General features: G+C 42.8%; 1 protein-coding gene across 1 annotated transcript in view; it reads right to left on the bottom strand.

The window, feature by feature from the left end:
• Positions 1-4,111: 4,111 nt before the first annotated feature.
• The window catches only part of LOC133547312 (zinc finger protein 180-like), a 32,402-nt gene continuing 13,595 nt past the window's right edge, over positions 4,112-22,918 (bottom strand). The window contains exon 5 of the mRNA XM_061893042.1: positions 4,112-7,511. Within this exon, the coding sequence (XP_061749026.1) occupies positions 6,322-7,511 (1,190 nt within the window). The 3' untranslated portion in view covers positions 4,112-6,321. The remainder of the gene's footprint in view (positions 7,512-22,918) is intronic.

Genomic DNA, 22,918 nt, shown 5'->3' on the forward strand with positions numbered 1-22,918 from the left:
TCAAATGTGGATGTTGTGGATCGGTGGAGGGAATACTTCGAAGACCTCCTCAATCCCACCAACACGTCTTCCTATGAGGAAGCAGTGCCTGGGGAATCTGTGGTGGACTCTCCTATTTCTGGGGCTGAGGTCGCTGAGGTAGTTAAAAAGCTCCTCGGTGGCAAGGCCCCGGGGGTGGATGAGATCCGCCCGGAGTTCCTTAAGGCTCCGGATGCTGTGGGGCTGTCTTGGTTGACAAGACTCTGCAGCATCACGTGGACATCGGGGGCGGTACCTCTGGATTGGCAGACCGGGGTGGTGGTTCCTCTCTTTAAGAAGGGGGACCGGAGGGTGTGTTCCAACTATCGTGGGATCACACTCCTCAGCCTTCCCGGTAAGGTTTATTCAGGTGTACTGGAGAGGAGGCTACGCCGGATAGTCCAACCTCGGATTCAGGAGGAACAGTGTGGTTTTCGTCCTGGTCGTGGAACTGTGGACCAGCTCTATACTCTCGGCAGGGTTCTTGAGGGTGCATGGGAGTTTGCCCAACCAGTCTACATGTGCTTTGTGGACTTGGAGAAGGCATTCGACCGTGTCCCTCGGGAAGTCCTGTTGGGAGTGCTCAGAGAGTATGGGGTACCGGACTGTCTTATTGTGGCGGTCCGCTCCCTGTATGATCAGTGTCAGAGCTTGGTCCGTATTGCTGGCAGTAAGTCGGACACGTTTCCAGTGAGGGTTGGACTCCGCCAAGGCTGTCCTTTGTCACCGATTCTGTTCATAACTTTTATGGACAGAATTTCTAGGCACAGTCAAGGCGCTGAGAGGTTCCTGTTTGGTAACCGCAGGATTAGGTCTTTGCTTTTTGCAGATGATGTGGTCCTGATGGCTTCATCTGACCGGGATCTTCAGCTCTCACTGGATCGGTTTGCAGCCGTGTGTGAAGTGACCGGAATGAGAATCAGCACCTCCAAGTCCGAGTCCATGGTTCTCGCCCGGAAAAGGGTGGAGTGCCATCTCCGGGTTGGGGAGGAGACCCTGCCCCAAGTGGAGGAGTTCAAGTACCTAGGAGTCTTGTTCACGAGTGGGGGAAGAGTGGATCGTGAGATCGACAGCCGGATCGGTGCGGCGTCTTCAGTAATGCGGACGTTGTACCGATCCGTTGTGGTGAAGAAGGAGCTGAGCAGGAAGGCAAAGCTCTCAATTTACCGGTCGATCTACGTTCCCATCCTCACCTATGGTCATGAGCTTTGGGTCATGACCGAAAGGATAAGATCACGGGTACAAGCGGCCGAAATGAGTTTCCTCCGCGGTGTGGCGGGGCTCTCCCTTAGAGATAGGGTGAGAAGCTCTACCATCCGGGAGGAACTCAAAGTAAAGCCGCTGCTCCTTCACATGGAGAGGAGCCAGATGAGGTGGTTCGGGCATCTGGTCAGGATGCCACCCGAACGCCTCCCTAGGGAGGTGTTTAGGGCACGTCCAACCGGTAGGAGGCCTCGGGGAAGACCCAGGACACGTTGGGAAGACTATGTCTCCCGGCTGGCCTGGGAACGCCTCGGGATCCCCCGGGAAGAGCTAGACAAAGTGACTGGGGAGAGGGAAGTCTGGGTTTCCCTGCTTATGCTGTTGCCCCCGCGACCCGACCTCGGATAAGCGTAAGAAGATGGATGGATGGATGGATGGTAATGTTTTTTTTATATTGCTGAGTAAAATATTGAAAAAACATTGACTCATTGTCACACCTATGGATCATGTTTTGTTTTGTCATGTTATGTTTTTGATTTTGGACAATCAGTCACGTTTTGCACTTCCTGGTTTTGTTTGTTTCCATGCCAACCTCATTAGTTTTCACCTGTCACATCCCTGTTCTCAGCCTCACACCTGTTTTCACTAATAGTCACAGCTATTTAAGTCACTCTTTTTCTTGTCTTCGTCCTGGGATCTTCACACTCACACGCACCCTACCCATGCTGTCCAAACCTTTACGCCCTGTCCACAGTTCCATGCCGAGTAAGTTTATATATTTATGCCACAGTGCACTCTTTTGTTTCATGTCTTTAGTCTTGCCATCGTGCTGTTTAAGTTTATAGTTAAATGTTCTTTCATGCCCTTGAGCAGGTGTTTTTGTTTCACGTTTGTACTGTTTAGCCAAGTTTCTTCCTCTTTGTGAGCGCCCTTAGTTTGATTATTTTTGATTAGAGTGTTTAAATAAAAACATGTACCTGAATTCACGCCTGGCTCGTCCTGTAATCCCGCTGCGTCGAAGGAGCACACTCAATCCATGTCAAGGCCTGACACTCATATTGTATTGAAAGTACCTTAATGTGTCTAAACATTGTTTATGTGTGTTTAATTGTTCAATAACAAAATAAAATAAATACTCAGAACCAAAACTGGCTAGCAAATAAACTCTTATATTAACAAAAATAATGTTGAAGTCATATTACATGACATTATATAAATATGTATATTAAATATAATTTGAATAGTTGGCAAGTAAACAAAATACATTTGCCATACCTAATTGTATTATATCAATTATAACTCAACCCCACACTTTATAACATGTATTCACACTTTGTTGTGTGAAAATATTTTACACAAACTTACATTCAATTATAGTAATGATTATAATATAATAGGCTATATAACAATGTGTGTTCTGGATCTAAATTAATTCATGGAAAATAAATTGATAAACAATCTTTTTTACCTGGAAACTTATCTCCTTAAGTGTGCAAATAAAGTCTTACGTATTACTTGTATTACATTTGAATAGAACCTTATTGAGCATATTAACAAGATTATGTTAGAAAATGTGCTGAGTATGAAAAAAGTCATTTTGAATTTGCGTACAGGATGTAGAATGACGATGATCTTCACCCACCATAAAACAAAACAGGAAGATTGGAGCATGTGGAAGGAAGTTATGACTGTTATAATTTTCCACCACAAGGGGGCGATGTTGGTGTCGATATCAATGACTAGATGATCAGACCCCGACCTAAAGGCCTACTGAAAGCCACTACTAGCCACCACGCAGTCTGATAGTTTATATATCAAAGATGAAATATTAACATTGCAACACATGCCAATACGGCCGCTTTAGTTTACTAAATTGCAATTTAAATTTCCCGGAAGTTTTTTCCTGAAAACGCCACGTAATGATGACGTGTACGCTTGACGTCACAGACTGTTAGGAAATATGAGCGCTGCGCACACACACAGCTAAAAGTCGTCTGCTTTAATCGCATAATTACACAGTATTTTGGAGATCTGTGTTGCTGAATCTTTTGCAATTTGTTCAATTAATATTGCAGAAGTCAAAGTAGAAAGATGGAGTTGGGAGGCTTTAGCCTTTAGCCACACAAACACACGGTGATTCCTTGTTTAAAATTCACAGAGGTGAAACTTTACTATGGATCACAGCGAACATGGATCCCAAACGAATGTCAACCAGCAGGTTTCGGTGAGAAAATTGTGGTAAAAAGTCTCTTCTTAGGTCAGCTTGTGCCGCCCATAAAGCAGCCGTCGACTTCCCTGAGACACTGACGTCAACACACCCGTGAACACACACATCTGACTATCAGGTACTGTTAAACTCACTAAAACACTAGCAACACAATAGAAAGATAAGGGATTTCCCAGAATTATCCAAGTCCATGTGTTTAAAAACATCTGAATCCGTCCCAATGCAATCGCATTTTTTTTTTAACTTATTTTTTTTTTCTTGTCCTTGGTTATCAATATACTCAAACACGAATCTTTCATCCTCGCTCAAATTAATGGGGAAATTGTAATTTTCTCGGTCCGAATAGCTATTTTTGTTGGAGGCTCCCATTAAAATCAATGTGAGGATGTGAGGAGCCATCAACATGTGACGTCATCGTATGCGACTTCCGGTAGTGGCAAGGCTTTTCTCTTAGCAAGCAAAAGTTGCAAACTTTATCGTTGATGTTCTCTACTAAATCCTTTCAGCAAAAATATGGCAATATCGCGAAATGATCAAGTATGACACATCGTTTAGATAAGAAAATCTCATTTCAGTAGGCCTTTAAATATATATATATATATATATATATATATATATATATATATATGTGTGTGTGTAAATAAAATCCTCCATATTGGCAGCCATAGTGATTCATTTATTCAGCGGAGCAATACCACTTGGATCTGACAAAAAAGTAAACACAAATGCTGTCTTCCTCGCTGATAAAACATGAGAGCAACATGCATCTGCTAGCTCAGGATTGCCCCCACTTCTCAGTGTGGCGAGTTGGAGTACTACAAGAGGCACTCTAATACAGTGCTTAAATCTGTATTTTGATAATGATGATGATGATGATGTTGTTGTATCTGTTCAGGTGAACAAATTGATCCACAAGGGACAACAACCCTTTCCACAGACTACACACACATAATAAACATCAATCTTAGAAGCATACAACAATATATTTGAAAAAGACTTTAGGGTTGAAAGTGAAGATGTGAGGTGAAATAAGTACAAATGCAGCAATAAAAACAAGCAACTCCACTCACGGTGACTCTAAAGTTCAGTGATGTGTTGCTAACTTCAGCCTTTTTCTTCTTTGTTGATGTTTTGCTGTAGTTAACATCCATGATGTAACAATGCTGCTCATCTACTAGAGTCCACATTTTGTGAAATAAAGATGACAATGAGAAAATCAAATAAATTAGTAGCTACATACATGATATTCAATACATGCACACAACTTAAAAACTCCAGGACAACATATAACAGTAGAAGATGAGAAGCACTACATACATCATCAAATATACATTCATATAAAAGGGTAACATTATCACAATTTCAGAAGAGTTAAAACCAACAAAAATCAGTTCCCAGTGGCTTATTTTATTTTTCTAAGTTTTTTTCCAAATTTTTCCAATCATGGAATGTCCCGAAAAAAGGCTTAAAAGTGCCTGATTTTCGCTATCTGTAAATCCACCGTCCATTTTCCTGTGATGTCACATAGTGATGCCAATACAACCAAACATGGTGGATAGAACAGCAAGATATAGCAACATTAGCTCGGATTCAGACGTGGATTTCAGCGATTTAGGTGATTTAACAGATTACACATGTATTGAAACGGATGGTTGGAGTGTGGAGGCAGATAGCGAAAACGAAATTGAAGAAGAAACTGAAGCTTTTGAGTGAATAGCTATTGAAGCTATTCGGCGATCACCTTCTAACCGACGATTGCATCTTTTGACCACTGGAGCAACTTAAATCCGTCGATTGGTAAGTGTTTGTTTGGCATTAAATGTGGGTGGAGGGAAAGGCTGCAGGCAAATATAGCTACAAATGTACATACAGCTAGCCTAAATAGCATGTTAGCATCAATTAGCTGGCAGTCATGCCGTGACCAAATATGTCTGATTAGCACATAAGTCAATAACATCAACAAAACTCACCTTTGGGATTTCGTAGACTTTATCGTTGGAAATGCATCTACTTTGAGTGTCGCAGGATATCCACACATCTCTGTGCCATCTGTCGTAGCATAGCTGTCGTCGGTAAAATGTGCAGAACAAACAAGGGACTTTCGCATCTTTTGACCTTTGGTGTACTTGAATCCGTCGATTGGTATGTGTTTGTTTGACATTCAATGTGGGTGGAGGGAAAGGCTGGATGCAAATATAGTTACAAATGAGGCATAACGATGCAATATGTACATACAGCTAGCCTAAATAGCATGTTAGCATCGATTAGCATGCCATGCTAATCGATGCACACGCCACGTAAGTCAACTTGAATCCGTCCCTGATCATGTTGTTACACCCTCCAACAACACACCGACGAGGCATGATGTCTCCAAGGGACGGAAAACAGTAGTAAAAAAAAAAAAAAATAACAGAGCTGATTTGACTTGTGTGTGTAATGTGTTTGAGAAAATAGTGGATTGCTTCCCGTTGTAACGTCACAGGTGAAAGGTCATTGCTCCGACAGCGAACAATTGAAAGGCGTTTAAATCGCCAAATTCACCATTTTAGAGTTCGGAAATCCGTTAAAAAAACATATGGGCTTTTTTCTGCAATATCAAGGTATATATTGACTCTTACATATGTCTGGTGATAATGTTCTCCTTTAAAATTGCAATTTAGTAAACTAAAAAGGTCGTATTGGCATGTGTTGCAATGTTAATATTTCATCATTGATATATAAACTATCAGACTGCGTGGTCGGTAGTAGTGGCTTTCAGTAGGCCTTTAAATTTAACAGTAGAAGATGAGAGGCACTACATACAACATCAAATATACATTCATATTAAACATGCTGTGTTTTTAAAGTACATTTAGCACAATCACTAAGTGTTTTTAAATCCCTGCAGCTTCCATGACTGTTACACACTTGTGTTTACTGACCTGATACTTATGCCAGAACATCTTATCACACACAGTGCAACTAAATGGTTTCTCTCCAGTGTGTGTTCTCATGTGTCTGGTCATGACAAGATTTGTGGAGAAATGCTTCTTACAAACAGAGCAAGTAAAAGGTTTCCCTCCAGTATGTGTTCTCATGTGTGAGGACATGTTAGACTTTGTGGAGAAACTCTTCTTACAAACAGAGCAAGTAAAAGGTTTCTCTCCAGTGTGTGTTCTCATGTGTGGTGTCATGTATTGCTTTCTGGAGAAACACTTCTTACAAACAGAGCAAGTAAAAGGTTTCTCTCCAGTATGTGTTCTCATGTGTGTGATCATATGTTGCGTTGTGGAGAAACTCTTCTTACAGACAGAGCAAGACAAAAGTTTCTCTCCAGTATGTGTTCTCATGTGTGAGGACATGTTATACTTTCTGAAGAAACTCTTCTTACAAACAGAGCAAGTAAACGGTTTCTCTCCAGTGTGCGTTCTCATGTGTCTGGTCATGGCAGGCTTAATGGAGAAACTCTTCTTACAAACAGAGCAAGTAAAAAGTTTCTCTCCAGTGTGTGTTCTCATGTGTGTGGTCATGTGTTGCTTTGTGGAGAAACTTTTTTTACAAACAGAGCAAGTAAAAGGTTTCTCTCCAGTATGTATTCTCGTGTGTCTTGTAAAATCAGTCTTCAGTCTAAATGATTTCCCACATTCAGAGCAGTCCAAGTGTTTGTTGTTAGTGTGATGTCTCGTATCACCTTTAGAGTCATTTTTACTCTCCAAAGGTTCTTGGATGTGGTCACTGTGATCAGAAGAGTGTGACATCATGTGGTCCATGTCTGACAGTGGAGCAAAGATGCTGTCTGGTTCCGACTTTATATCTTCACAATGCTCTCCATCAGCTTCTGTGATGTGTTGACTTACAAGCTCCGCCCCTCTGTTCTCCTCACTTTGACTGTGATGAAGCTGTAAGGACTGAGCTTCATATTCATCATTATCCTTCACCAACCTTTGAAGCTGCTCCCACAGTTCCTCCTCTTCCTCTTTAATGTGGGAGGGGGCCTGTAGCTCCTTCTGTCCCACACTGGAGCTCCACTCCTGCTGTTTGGAGGGAATCTCTTCATGACTCTCTGCTGACACCTGCTGGACGTCTGCAGAACATAAAACACAAATGAGGTGTTACTCTATTGAAGTTTGCAGTATTCAAACTATTCACATGTGAGCTTTTTTTTTTTTTTTTTTCCAAGATGGCGCTGCTGTAGTGGCTGCTGCTATAGGCAGGATCTCTGTGCTCTTGTGTCATCCTTTTGTGTTTCCCTCTTGTTTTCATGTGTTATTATATTTTTTTTTGCTTTTTGGTCCAGGACCCTTCGGGACTGTGTGACAAGGGGTGGCACTTTCGTGACCTCTGTGGTGCTTTTTTTGTGGACTTCTGATCTGCCTCCCGGGTGCCTTTTGGCCATGGAGACCAGTTGCAGGGTCTTTGCCACACCGGAGTCTGTTTGGAGGGACTGGAGGAGATGCGGATGAGGGGACAGGACTGCGGAGCTAGCACTGAGCGCCGGGACGGAGAGGCCTCGCGGTGTCTTGGCTGGGTGAGCAGGTGTCGGACACCTCAGTCACCTTGGACGTATCCTCGCTCATCCATGCGGACTGGACACTGGTCGAGAGTGGAGTCGGCTGTCTTGGTTGCTTTATTGGGTCTGCTTCTGTCTCTGGCCATGCTCCCTCCACCCCAGCGGACGATGGTGTGGAACACCGCAGAGGCCACCAAAGTGTATATGTTTCTTTAACTTTTTATTCATGTATGTATGTAGAAGTGTCTGGTTGGATCTGCTGCTTTAATGTCTTTAATGTCCTCTGTGTTCTTTGATGTTTGATGTTTCCCTCTTACACACATGTAAGAGGGATGTGTACTATGGCTATGAGTTGTTGTTTTTTCCCTTGGCCTCAGTCTGCACCCCCTTTCCAGGGCCCAGGCTAAGACCGATTTTTATTTTATCTTATTTTAATCTTCTATTTTTTTCTCCCATTCCCCGCCCTTGTTTACCTGTATCTCATCTTTTTTGTAAGGGGCGCTGGAAGCCGGCAGACCCGTCAACGATCCTGTTCTGTCTCCCTTTAATGTTTGTCTAATCTTGAATGGGATTGTGCTGAAAATTTTAATTTTCCTGAAGGAACTCTCCTGACGGAATAAAAAAAGTACTATCTAATCCAGGCCAAATAGACAGTGATGGGCAAACTACCTGGAAAATGTAGTAAGCTAGGCTATAAGTTACTCTCCATTAAATGTAGCTAAGCTATCCTCAGAGAATTGTAGCAAGCTACACTACACGCTACACTGCAAAAGCAGCGTAAAAATACCCATCATCTCAAACAGGTAAATTCCCAAACAAAATGAAAATAGCTAAAATTGCACCAATTCATCAGACTGGAGACAAACACCAATTTACAAATTATAGACCTGTTTCTTTACTTCCAATATTTTCTAAAATCATGGAAAAACTGTCCAATAACAGATTAGAGAGTTCCACAAACCAACATAGAATATTAGATGAGAACCCATATGTATACAGAGCTAATATTTCAACTACGATGGCTGTAATAGAAATGACAGAAGAAATGACCAATGCAATAGATAGTAAAAAAAAAAATATGCGGCAGCAGTGTTTATGGATCCAACTTAAGCATTTCACACAATTAATTACAATATGTTCATCAAAAAACTAGAACGATATGGCACCAGAGGGCTGGTCTTAAACTGGATTAGAAGTTATTTAACCAACAGGAAACAATACGTGAAGCTAGGCGAACACACTTCTACAACACTAAATATATCCTGTGGTGTACCTCAGGGATCAATACTAGGACCAACATTATTCAATCTTTATAGAAAATGACATTTGTAAAGTTATAAAATATTGAAAGTTAGTATTATTTGCGGATGATACAACAGTGTTTTGTTCAGGAGAGAACACACAGAAGATAATACAAATAATAACAGAAGAAATTTAATTGAAAAGATGGTTTGACAAAAACAGACTCTCTTTGAATCTCGGTAAAACTAAAATAATGCTATTTGGTAACAGTAGAAAAGAAATGTCAAACACAATTACAAATAGACGGAATAGAAATTAAAATGATAAAAATTATAATGATTGATGATAAAATGAACTGGAAATCTCATATAAAAAATATACAACATAAAGCAGCAAGAAACACGTCAATAATGAATAAAGCAAAACATGTTCTGGCCCAAAAATCACTTCATATTCTCTACTGCTCACTAGTGTTACCATATCTGAGTTATTGTGCAGAAAAATGGGGAAATAACTGCAAAAGTACACTTCATTCATTAACTGTGTTACAAAAAAGATCAGTTAGAATAATACATCATGTTGGATATAGAGAACATTCAAACACTTTAATCATTGAATCGAAAATACTGAAATTCCACGACATAGTGAATTTGCAAACAGCTAAAATTATACACAAACCAAACTATAACTTGCTAGCCAAGAATGTACAAAAAATATTCTCAAAAAAAAGAGGAGGAAAATAATCTTAGAGAAAAATGTAATTTCAAACATTTGTATGCACGTACAACACTTAAGACCTTCAGTATATCAGGATGTGGAATTAAATGATGGAATGGATTAAGCAAAGCAATCAAACAATGTACTAATATCATCCACTTCAAGAAACTCTTCAAACCTAAAGTGTTTACAAAGTAGAAAGAAAAAGAACCATGATAATAAACATTCTGAATGTATTTCATCCATCCATTCATTTTCTAGATGTTCTTACTCATCTCACCATATGAAATGGAACTTACTTCACTGAGAATTATTTATTTATTTTTATTGTGATTACTTATGGAGTATAGCTCGGTTGGTAGAGCAGCCGTGCCAGCAACTTGAGGGTTGCAGGTTCGATTCCCGCTTCCGCCATCCTAGTCACTGCCGTTGTGTCCTTGGGCAAGACACTTTACCCACCTGCTCCCAGTGCCACCCACACTGCTTTAAATGTAACTTAGATATTGGGTTTCACTATGTAAAGCGCTTTGAGTCACTAGAGAAAAGTGCTATATAAATATAATTCACTTCACTTCACTATTGTCAATAAATTGAGAAATAGAAGTGAACAACAGTTTTAGCAACTGTTATGTAAAAGAAAAGGGGTAGGATTTAAAGGGGAACATTATCACAATTTCAAAAGGGTTAAAAACAATAAAAATCAGTTCCCAGTGGCTTGTTGTATTTTTGGAAGTTTTTTTTCCAAAATTTTACCGGTCTCGGAATATCCCTAAAAAAAGCTTTAAAGTTCTTGATTTTCGCTATTTGCGATGCGACTATCCATTTCCCTGTGACGTCATACAGTGCTGCCAATGTAAACAAACAATGGGAATAGCACAGCAAGATATAGCGACATTAGCTCGGATTCACACTCAGATTTCAGCGGCTCAAGCGATTCAACAGATTACGCATGTATTGAAACGGATGGTTGGAGTATGAAAGTATTGAAGAAGAAACTGGAGCTATTGAGCGAATAGCTATTGACGCTATTCATAGCCATAGCATGGCCGAATACCTGCGTTAGCATCGCCGGTAAAATGTGCGGACCAAACGCTCAGGACTTTCGCATCTTGTGACGCTGGAGCAACTTAAATCCGTCGATTGGCAAGTGATTTTTTCGCATTAAATGTGGGTGGAAGGAAACTTGATATAGTTGCAAATGTCTCTCCAGGTTATCCATACATCTCTGTGCCATGTCTGCTTTAGCACCCCTGGTAAATAGCATGTTAGCGTTGATTAGCGTAGCATGTTAGCATCGATTAGCTGGCAGTCAACATCAACAAAACTCACCTTTGTGATTTCGTTGACTATCATTGCAAATGCATCTGCAGGTTATCTATACATCTCTGTGCCATGTCTGTCTTCGCACCGCCGGTAAATAGCATGTTAGCGTTGATTAGCGTAGCATGTTAGCATCGATTAGCTGGCAGTCACGCCGCGACCAAATATGTCTGATTAGCACATAAGTCAACATCAACAAAACTCCCCTTTGTGATTTAGTTGACTTTATCGTTTCAAATGCATCTGCAGGTTATCCATACATCTCTGTGCCATGTCTGTTATCGCCGGTAAAATGTGCAGACACTCTGGCACATTCAATGGGGGTCTGGCGGCAGACACTATCGCATCTTCGGGCCAGTGGTGCAACTTGAATCCCTCCCTGTTAGTGTTGTTACACCCTCCGACAACACACCGACGAGGCATGATGTCTCCAAGGTTCCAAAAAATAGTCGAAAAAACGGAAAATAACAGAGCTGAGACCCAAAGTTTACAATGTGTTGAAAATGAAAATGGCGGCTGTGTTACCTCGGCGACGTCACATTCTGATGTCATCGCCTCCAGAGCGATGAACAGAAAGGCGTTTAATTCGCCAAAATTCACCCATTTAGAGTTCGGAAATCGGTTAAAAAAATATATGGTCTTTTTTCTGCACCATCAAGGTATATATTGACGCTTACATAGGTCTACTGATAATGTTCCCCTTTAATAAGCTCTGCTTATTCCTACTCCTTTTCCAACATGTTGAAAAGACAAACTGGAAATTGTGAAGTAACATGTTGGATGCTTGCATGTTCCAAATAAACTCAAACTCAACTCAACTAATACTTGGTTGGCCTTTTTTGGATGGTTATAGAGGACCTCCCATTGGCTCCATTGCAAGTGGACTTTTATTTATATTTATGAGTTAGAATTAGGGCTGGGCAATGTATGGAATATACTCCATATATCGTGGGTTTGTCTCTGTGCGCTATAGAAAATGACTATATTGTTAGTATTGGAGTATAGATTCTCACGCAGTTGCTTTTAGCCGCGGGCATTACACTACATCCTCTTCTCACTCCTTGTCTCTCCTTCTCACAGAGACATAAAACAAGCGCACCTTCTCACATACGTCACATACTGTCGCGTGTGCAACGTCATACGCCCTCGCAGAGCAGACAGGTAGCGGCATTATAACGTTAGCTGTGGTGCTAACGGTGTGGTGCGAGTGGTAATACGTGAGAAAGAAGGTGCTAATCTGGTAACAAATGAAGGAAAATTTAATTCCAAAGAAAAACAGCAGGGAGTCCATCGTCTGGCGGTGGTTTGGCTTCAAGCAGGAAGATGTTGAACAGACAACCATAATATGTCAAGTATGCGGCAAACGCGTTGCTCCAAAAAGTAGCAGCACTGCTAATGTGTAGCATCAATTTAAAATAATGAGGAGTGCTTGGAAATCTGCATGTCAACATCTCAGTTTGGTGCCACACCTGCAAAATGCCCAAGCAAACTGTGGAGAGGCGGAGCCGGCAGTCCGACAGCGAGGCAGGGCACACCCGTTGCAAGATGGCAGCGAGGAGGCTTAGACGGCGAGCAAGCAGCAAGGCGGAACGCGCCAAGATTGACGTCGCAAATATTATCAGGTGAGTAGATCGCCCAGCTGGGCACGATTAAACAATCCTGTCGCATTGTGTCAAAGGGCGGCAGCTGTGGTCGTGAGGGGAAGAGGCGAAGAGAAGTGAAGGAGCTTGAGGGAATCTGACGCTGATCGCGAGAGACTGAGAGCGCAAGGAAGAAGACGACGCACAAAGCTGAAAAGCCGGGGCGGACGAGCGGATCCTCCTCTTCCTTTTTTATGTGAGGGGGCTGCTGGACATCTGTTGGGTCAATAAGTCAATACAATTAAGAGAGAATAGAAATAGTTTTGGACTGACACTGTTAACGTGTTAATGAGTTCTTTTGTGTGTTGTGTTAAAAGTGTGTAGTTAATAAAAACACAAGAAAGACTTCCTTTTGTCCCAGCCTCTAAAATGACTTCAAAAGTGGTACAGTGAGTAAAAGAAACAGGCTAGGAAATTTGAGGGGGGCCAATTTGAAAAGTCCTTCTAAGAACTAATCAGCATTGATCAAGGCGTTCCTAATTCATAATCTAACCATGAAGTGCTTTGACAGGCTGGTCAAAGGTCACATCACCTCTACCCAACCCCCCTTCACTTTGCATATCCAAGTGTTTCACCAAGGATAATAATAATAAGACTAATAATGGATTAGATTTATGCAGCGCTTTTACTCAAAGCGCTTGACAGAGAAGTGAGAATCCAGCATTCACTCACTCCATGTTCACACGAGGTGGTGGTAAGGGATGCCATAACCACCGCAGTACACCTGTCCCCGCAACACCTGGGGGAAAAAAATGACCACATTGGTCCAGATGCTGTTTGTGGATTTCAGTTTGGACTACAATACCATAATCCCACAGCTCCTGATCAACAAAATGGACTCACTAGGACTGAAACACCCCTGCAAAACTAAATAAAGGACTTTTTAATTATTTGTACGGAGAGGCAATAACAGATCAGACAGCATTATGCTGAGCACAGCCTCTCCACAGGGCTGTGTGCTCAGCCCCTTACTTGTTACATCCTGATGACCCATGACTGTTGTGCTCAGTACAACACAAACCACTTGGTTAGGTATGTGGAAGACACAACAGTGGTGGGTCTCATACATGACGACAAGGAGAAGCACTACAGAGAGGAGGTGGAACTTTTTGTTGACGGGCAGCAGCAGGGTTTCTACAAGTACCAGCAAATATAATGTTTCTGTCTATTAATTAATGCCATTTTTAATACCACTTCAAAAAATGAATGCCCATGTCCAACATCATATGATTATACTTAGTTTAAAACACCCTGTCTCAAGCATAGAGTGCAAAAACACATGTTTCCCGGCTGTGTTTTGTATGGTACTCAATTGTAATACACTTTTCCACCAGTTGTGGCAGTATTGACAACCTCAAACAAACAGAAGAAGTCATAGAGAAGTTCTGACAAAAGTGGTGAAACTGTTTTTTATGTGCACTTTAAATTTGTCGGCAATTTAGTTAAGAAACGTATTAACTATTAGTTGATGTATTTTAGCAGAACATGATTGTATCCAGTATATGGGTCAAATGCAGAGGACAAATTTCGCCACACCTAGTAGGTGTGTGACAATCATTGATACTTTAACTTTAAATACACACATATATATATATATATATATATATATATATATATATATATATATATATATATATATATATATATATATATATAAAGCACTATAAGAGCACTGACACACTTCTGCCAAAAGATTTTGGGAAACAAAGCAGTGGCCCCAAAAATTGACCCCCCTCCCTAAGAAAGAGAATTCAAGGCAGTGCCAAAATTACAGAACCATCAGCCTCATTTGTCACGCTAGCAAAGTAATGCCAGTTACAGTTGAGTTTAGAATAGTTTTGTTGTCTTCACAAGTCTCCCGCTCTCTTGTTTTTTTTCCTCTTATCCGGCCGATCCTATTTGGGCACACGGAAACAACCGGAAATAACCAAAGTATAAACTGTATAAACCAAGGGTGTCAAACGTACTGCCCGCGGGCCAGATTAGGCCCATGAATAGGTTTTATCCGGCCCGCGGAATGAGTTTGCTAAACATAAAAATGAGCCGAAATGTTTTAATGAAAGAAACGGCTGTTCTGAATGCGTCCACTAGATGTCACAATAAAAATTCTGTGTATCTTTGTAGATCAGGGGTCGGCAACCCGCTCTCGCATGCTGGTTCTTTGATCACTCTGATGTGGCTAAGCTGTGTACTTGCCGACTCTCAAAATTTTTCCCGGAGGTTGTCCGGATTGCAGTACCTTTCCCAGAAATATCCCTGGGCTAACATTCTCCGGTTTACACCCGCATAATTGTTTTGAAGGTGTGTCATGGTGACAATGCTTTTAACGATCTTTAAAACATTTCGTCGCGCCCGCCTTCACGCCATGCTATCTGCGTGCCGGCAGGTCACATGTAGCATGTGACCCCTGATAGCACACATCATCGACTGCAAGGCATACTTGGTCAACAGCCACACAGGTTACACTGATGGTTGTGGTATAAATAACTTTAACACTCTTACTAATATGCGCCACACTGTGAACCCACACCAAACAAAAATGACAAACACATTTCGGGAGAACAGCCGCACTGTAACACAACATGAACACAACAGAACTAATACCCAGAATCTTATGCACCACTGACTCTTCCGGGTAGATTATACCATACTTACCAACCTTGAGACCTCCAATTTCGGGAGGTGGGGGGCGTGGTTGGGGGGCGGGGTGTGGTTAAGAGTCAACTATTTTATATATATATATATATATATATATATATACACATACATAAATATATAAAAAATACTTGATGTGGAGAGGGGCGTGACGCATGCGTTCCCTGCGGGTGGGGTATGTGCAGGGGCCGGCCACGAAGCGGCAACAGGTGAGTGGATACCTCAGCTGGAATGAGTTATCTAATCACCAGTTCCTTTATTTGGCAGCCCTGGAGACCATGAGGGAGGAAGGAGGCAGAGAGCTGCACAGCAGGACGAGAACTGTTGTGTGGGAGCTGAAAAGCAGAAGCCGAACTGTTGTGTGGAAAAGGAAAATAAAACTGTGTGAAACTCTGAAGCTGGCAGTGGTGATCCTTTCGGTGGTGTCAGAGAGAAGAAGTCTAGCAAAGCTCCTAGAATGTAGAATATATGTAGAATAAATGTATATTTTTCATATATCATATATGTAATATATTATATATATTATTTTTTATTATAATTGTTTATTGTGAGTGAACTGTGGAGCTGAATTTCTCCCAAGGATCAATAAAGTACATTCTATTCTACATTCTATTCTATGTACAGTAGATTGCAGTATTGCCTGTTTAAGAGTGTCACAACATTGCTTTACGGCAGACGAACAGCTTTACGGTAGACGAAAACGTGACTGCTGTTGTGGTGTGTTATTACCGCGCTAGGAGGACGTTAATGAAACTGCCTAACAATAAACCCACATAAGAAACCAAGAACTCGCCCTCCATCATTCTGCAGTTATAACATCATTGGACAGACACGATCTTTATAGTGTGGGAAAGTGGACGTGAAAACAGGCTGTCGACGCGGAGGGGGCGTGGCTTCCAGCTCCGCCTGAATTTGTCCTGGGAGGTTTTCGGGAGAGGCGCTGAATTTCGGGGGCCTCCCGGAAAATCGGAGAGGGTTGGCAAGTATGGATTATGTCCCCCCCCCCCCCTGTGCGTCGGTTGAGGTAGGCGGGGTTGGGGGGGGTGTATAATCTACCCGGAACAGTCAGTGATGCATAGTATTCTGGGTATTTGTTTGGTTGTGTTCATGTTGTGTTACACTGCAGATGTTCTCCGGATGTCATTCTTCTTTGGTGTGGGTTCACAGTGTGGCGCATATTAGTAAGAGTGTTAAAGTTGTTTAAACGGGTACCGTCGGTGTGACCTGGATGGCTGTTGAACAAGTATGCACTGCAGACACATCAACATGCGACTGGGCCGGTAAGCTGTTAGCACAGGTTGTAGGGGCCATTAAAGATACCACCATCATAGCATGCCCTTATTATTGTTGTCAGGGTGAAAACCAGCCGACATTCACGAGAATAGATGCTCTGAAATTCAACAGTCTCCCGGGAGAATTAGGAGGGTTGGCTAGTGTGATGCCGTCAAGCGGCATTCATATAAATCTTGCAGGTCGCACTAACGTTACATTTTCATATTAAGGTGCGGGCCGCGTGTCTGAGACCTCTGGTTTATACATAACACAAAGCAAAAAAAAACTCTGTTTGCAGTGTTATTTCATTTAAAATTCCAAATGATTTTTGTGGGTCCCATTGTTTTTTTTATTTAGTGAAAGGGGTCAAAATGGCTCTTTGAGTGGTAAAGGTTGCCGACCCCTGTTGTAGATGATGCTACATATGGGAAAAAAACAAAAACACAATGTTAATGCAGCAGTCGAGGAAAATTAGCAGACTACATAAATAACATCCTGTAATTTGATGTTGATATTTTATTATCTTGATAGATTGATAATAAACACCAATGAGTGGACTGATGAACATGATCAAATAATTTATTCAGAAAGTATAAATAACGACTAGAGATGTCCGATAATGGCTTTTTTGCCGATATCCGATATTCCGATATTGTCCAACTCTTAATTACCCATTCCGATATCAACCGATACCGATATATACAGTTGTGTAATTAACACATTATTATGCCTAATTTTGTTGTGAAATCTGAAGTTGTCTCTGTTTTTAAGTTATTGTGCCGTGATTTTACCAGTCCGGCCCACTTGGGAGTAGACTTTTCTCCATGTGGCCCCCCATCTAAAATGAGTTTGACACCCGTGGTATGAACAAAACAAATACAACATGTGTTACATGAAAATGACAGTGAACTGATCCAATAACATCTAAATAAGAAGTCCTGCACATCATACTGTAAATGACTTTCTCGGGTTGTATTGTATACCAGTATTAGTATAGTACCGCGATACTAATGAATCATATTTGGTACGATACCGCCTCGAAAAAGTACCGGTCCCCCCTTGTCCCCTGTTGTCATGCTGTGTCATTGCTGGTTTACGGGTAGAGGAGCATGTTCGGCAGCGCACACACACACAGCACTTACAAGCAGACACAGTGTGTAAACAGAGAAAGGAGAATGGACGCATTTTGGTCTAAAACTAACAATAAAGGTAAAGTTATAACTGTAACACCCCGAGGAAGAGGTGCTTTAAGACATTGCAAGCTAGCTAGCAGCTAAAGCCCATTCTGCAGTCGACAATATTTTAGCTGCTTCTAAATCACTAATCGTCGTCTCCATGGCGACAAATAAAGTAAGTTTCTTACAAGTATTATCATCACTGCAGGATGAGGAATAGCTAAACATGCTTTACTACACACTGTAGGAAGATACAATAGCTCACCAGAGTCACAATGTAAACAAAGGATCACCACCTTATCGTGGTGGGGCACTTTGCATGTCTCCATGAACCCTAGAGCTATGTCGGCTGGAGTCTTGTACTCCTGGCAGGGTTACCCAAGTCGAACAGGTCGAAGGGTAGAGGCCAGACTAAGAGTGATCCCGAAGACCTCAACGGTGGAGCAGGCAGAAGATGGTAGCAGCGAGAAGCACCACAATGGCTGTAAAAGTGGATGAAGGCTAAGGGAGCACACCCCGACAGAAAAGCAAGCTGGTGGCGGCAAGCTTTGAGGAGGTTTCCCAAAAACCTGGATTCCGGCAGCTTCCTGCAGCTGTAAGAAGATGCCGGTCGTCTAGGGTCTCCCTTGCCACTGGAACGATCTTCTTACAATCAAGGTAGTGGCGTTGGGAAAAGCGCACCCTTCATGCCGCTCTAAAAACCATCATTGCGCAGGTATCTTCTTTACCTGAGTCTCCGACCCCAAAAGTCTGACGGCGATGGAGCGTCCAGTAACGGGGGCAGGTTTGAATGAGCTGGAAGCTCTTAGCTGGAACTCTGCACGTCAGCGGCACAGGACAACGGTCGTTAGCAGCTGGGATTGAGTGGTTGCTGTTTCCGGCAGACTCCTGTGCGTCTGAGCAGCCCCTATTTAGGGACCGCACTGCTCACCCCAATTGGGGAAAGGCCTAGAAAATAGTGGCCTAAAGATTGCCCACTCAACACAGTACCCGGGCAGGAAACCGCACCTGTCGGGACATTCCATTACGCGGTCGAAATACAAAGATTATACCATTTAGAATTGCAGCATGGAACATAAGGACACTCCTGGATGCCAGTCCGGACAGACCACAGCGCAGAACAGCACTTGTTGCCAGCGAGTTAAAGCCCTACAATGTGGATGTGGCAGCACTCAGTGAGACCCGATTCCTCGAGGAAGGCTCACTCAATGAAGTAGGAGAGGGTTATACATTATTTTGGAAAGGATACCCCATGGGCGGACAACACCTTCACGGAGTTGGTTTTGCAATCAAGAACAGCCTTCTGCTCAAGCTCACAGAATCACCAGTGGGTGTAAGTGAAAGGCTCATGACTCTTCGCATCTCCCTTGCAAAATCCAGACATGTCACTTTGGTAAGTGCCTATGCACCAACTCTGCCATCCAATAATGAAGAGAAGGATTGCTTCTACCAGGCACTCGATGACATCTTCAGTCAGGAGTGACAAAACCATGCTGCTTGGTGATTTCAATGCAAGAGTCGGAAAGAACACGCAAAACTGGAATGGTGTGACAGGCGCCCACGGCATTGGAAAAGTCAACCCCAGTGGCAGGAGACTCCTTAGTCTCTGTGCGGAACACAATCTTACCATCACAAACACCATCTTCCAACAAAAGAACAAATATAAGGCATCCTGGATGCATCCCAGGTCCAAACACTGGCACCTGATCGACTTTGCGTTCGTGAAGAGGGCTGACCTCAAGGACGTGCTCATTACAAGAGCTATGCGAGGGGCAGACTGCTGGACCGACCACCGCATGATTCTGACAAAGGTCAGAAAGGATGTTCGGCCCCTAACACGTCACGGTGCACCTAAGAGGAAAACACTCAACTGTGCCAGACTCTCCAGCAGCGACACCCGTGACAACTTCCGTCGCTCCCTAGCTGAGAAGCTGGCAGACATTGAGCCGCTGATCACCCCAGAGTCTGGGATGGATGAGAAGTGGACCTCCCTATCCACCATCCTCTTTGACACTGCAGCCCAAGTCATTGGTTTCAAAGCTAAGAAACACCAGGACTGGTTCGACCAGAATGCTGGAGAGATCTCCACCCTCCTGTAGAGAATGCACAAGGCACACAGAGCCACCCTGAACAACCCACAATCCCAATTCCATAAAAGGCAATGGCAAGCCCTTCGTTCTGAGGCCCAAACAACTCTCAGAAAACTGAAAGATGATTGGTGGATCTCAAAGGCCAATGAAATCCAGTCTCACGCTGATAGAAATGATATGCACAGTTTCGTTGATGCAGTGAAAACCATCTACGGCCCCAGAAACTGCTCCCTGGCACCTGTTAGATCTGCTGATGGAACATCTTTAATCAAGGATCAGGCTATGATAGTGGAGCGGTGGGCTGAGCATTTTAACACCGTGCTCAACCAGCCTACCCCAGTGGACCCAACTGTCCTTGCAGAGCTCCCTGAACATCCTAGCTTGCCAGATCTCGACCTCCCCCCAACCTTCAAAGAAATCCTGCATGCAGTCAAAACCCTGAAAAACAATAAATCCCCTGGACCTGACAAGGAAGGAGGCTACCTCTGTACACGGACACTGCATCTCTACATTTCAGAGGTGTGGAGACGAGAGTGTGTCCCGCAACAGTGGAAAGATGCCAACATTGTGACCATCTACAAGAACAAAGGAGACAAATCCATCTGCTCCAATAGTAGGGGTATCTCTCTGTTGGCCATTGCTGGAAAGGTCCTTGCCAAGGTCATGCTCCGCAGACTCATCCCCGCAATATCAGAACGGGTCACCCCAGAGTCGCAGTGTGGTTTTCGGAAGGACAGGGGGAGAGTTCACATGATCTTTGTGACACGTCAGCTCCAAGAGAAATGCCGGGTGCAGCACAAGGACTTGTTCATTGCCTTTGTCGACCTTTCAAAGGCATTTGACACAGTAAACAGGGACCTACTGTGGCAAGTCCTGAAGAGATTTGGGTGTCCACCCAAGTTTCTCACTATCCTTGCACAGTTCCATTCTGGGATGATGGCCCGAGTGGTAGTGGGAAGACACCGCTCAGATCCCTTTGGTGTGAAAACCGGAGTGAGGGAGGGCTGTGTGCTGGCTCCAGTTCTCTTCAATATCTTCCTCGTCTGTGTCACAACACTGCTACGTAGGGGGATGGAGGAGCAGGCTGGAGTTACCATAGACTTCAGGCTTGATGGTAACCTGTTTAACATCAGGAGGCTACAGGCAACTACCAAGCGGACCTCAGAGACCATCATATAGCTGCAATACGCCGATGACTGTGCCCTGGTTGCCCATACACCACAGGCTCTGCAAAACATCCTCTCGGCAGTTGTAACTGCATATACCAGAATGGGACTGACGATCAACACCCAGAAGACAGAGGTACTCTGTCAGTCTAGTGCTGACCTCCCACAAAGCCCCACAATAACCCTCACAGCAGCAGGGCAACAGCTGCTCACGGTGCCCACCTTTAAATACCTGGGGAGCATAATGTCTGACACCTGCTCAATGGATGACGAGATCCAGAACCGCCTCAAGCAAGCATCAGCATCTTTTGGTCGTCTAAGGAGAAGGGTTTTTCAGAACAGCAACCTCAAACTCCACAGGCAGCTGCAGTGTGGAGTCCATCATGACCCGACATCAACTCAGGTGGTTGGGGCATGTCATCCGAATGCCCAGCCATAGACTCCCACGCAAAATCCTCTATGGTCAGTTGCACCTAGGCCAACGCAGTGCTGGTGGGCAGAAGAAGCGGTTCAAAGACCAAATGAAGACCACAATGAAGAGATGCCAGATCAACCCCTCTTCACTGGAGGAACTTGCTTCCTGCCGAGACCTCTGGCGCTCCCACTCCTCACAGGGAGTGGATTATATAGAGGAACAGCGCACACAACACCGTGCAGCAAAGCGTGCGAAGAGGCATGCTTGCCGAGCCACCCCTGCTCCCCCCAGCACTTCCTTCACATGCCCGGTCTGTAACCGTATCTGTGGATCCAGGAACCGGACTGTTCAAACATCAGCAGACTCACAAATAAAAGAAGATGGTCATCATCGAATCGATGGACAACCATAAGCAAGCAACCAAGTACAGGAATGTATCTCGTCGATACTATGATTACATCGATATTTATCATCACAAAATCTTCTTTAGTTTTTTTATTTCATATTATATTTATAAAGTCAGGAAATATGTCCCTGGACACATGAGGACTTTGAATATGACCAATGTATGATCCTGTAACTACTTGGTATCGGATTGATTCCCAAATTTTTGGTATCACCCAAAAACTAATGTAAAGTATCAAAGAAGAGAAGAATAAGTGATTATTACATTTTAACAGAAGTGTAGATAGAACATGTTAAGATATAAAGCAAGCAGACATTGACAGTAAATGAACAAGTAGATTAATAATTAATTTTCTACCACTTGTCCTTAATAATTTTGACAAAAAAATAGAATTTAATAGACACAATATGTTACTGCATATGTCAGCAGATTAAATTAGGAGCCTTTGTTTGTTTACTTACTACTAAAAGGCAAGTTGTCTAGTATGTTCACTATTTTATTTAAGGACAAACTTGCATAATAAACATATGTTTAATGTACCCTAAGATTTTGTGTTAAAATAAAGCCAGTAATGCATTTTTTTGAGGTGCCCTTTATTTAGAAAAGTATCAAAAAGTACCGAAAAGAATCAACATACATTTTGGTATAGATTCCAGACTTTCCATACATAAATAATAAAACCAGACCAGATGAAATGTTACACTGCTTCAAAAAAAGTCTACACGCCACTGACATAAACCTCTAATAAATAGTGTGTGGCTAAACGGTCTCGTTTTTATGAATCAATCAATCAACGTTTACTTTTTTAGCCCTAAATCACGAGTGTCTCAAAGGGCTGCACAAAGAGATCCCACATGATCACATATAATTAGTGCTGCAGCTA

Source organism: Nerophis ophidion, unplaced genomic scaffold, assembly GCF_033978795.1.
Source record: "Nerophis ophidion isolate RoL-2023_Sa unplaced genomic scaffold, RoL_Noph_v1.0 HiC_scaffold_87, whole genome shotgun sequence".
In the NCBI taxonomy this organism is placed as follows: domain Eukaryota; kingdom Metazoa; phylum Chordata; class Actinopteri; order Syngnathiformes; family Syngnathidae; genus Nerophis; species Nerophis ophidion.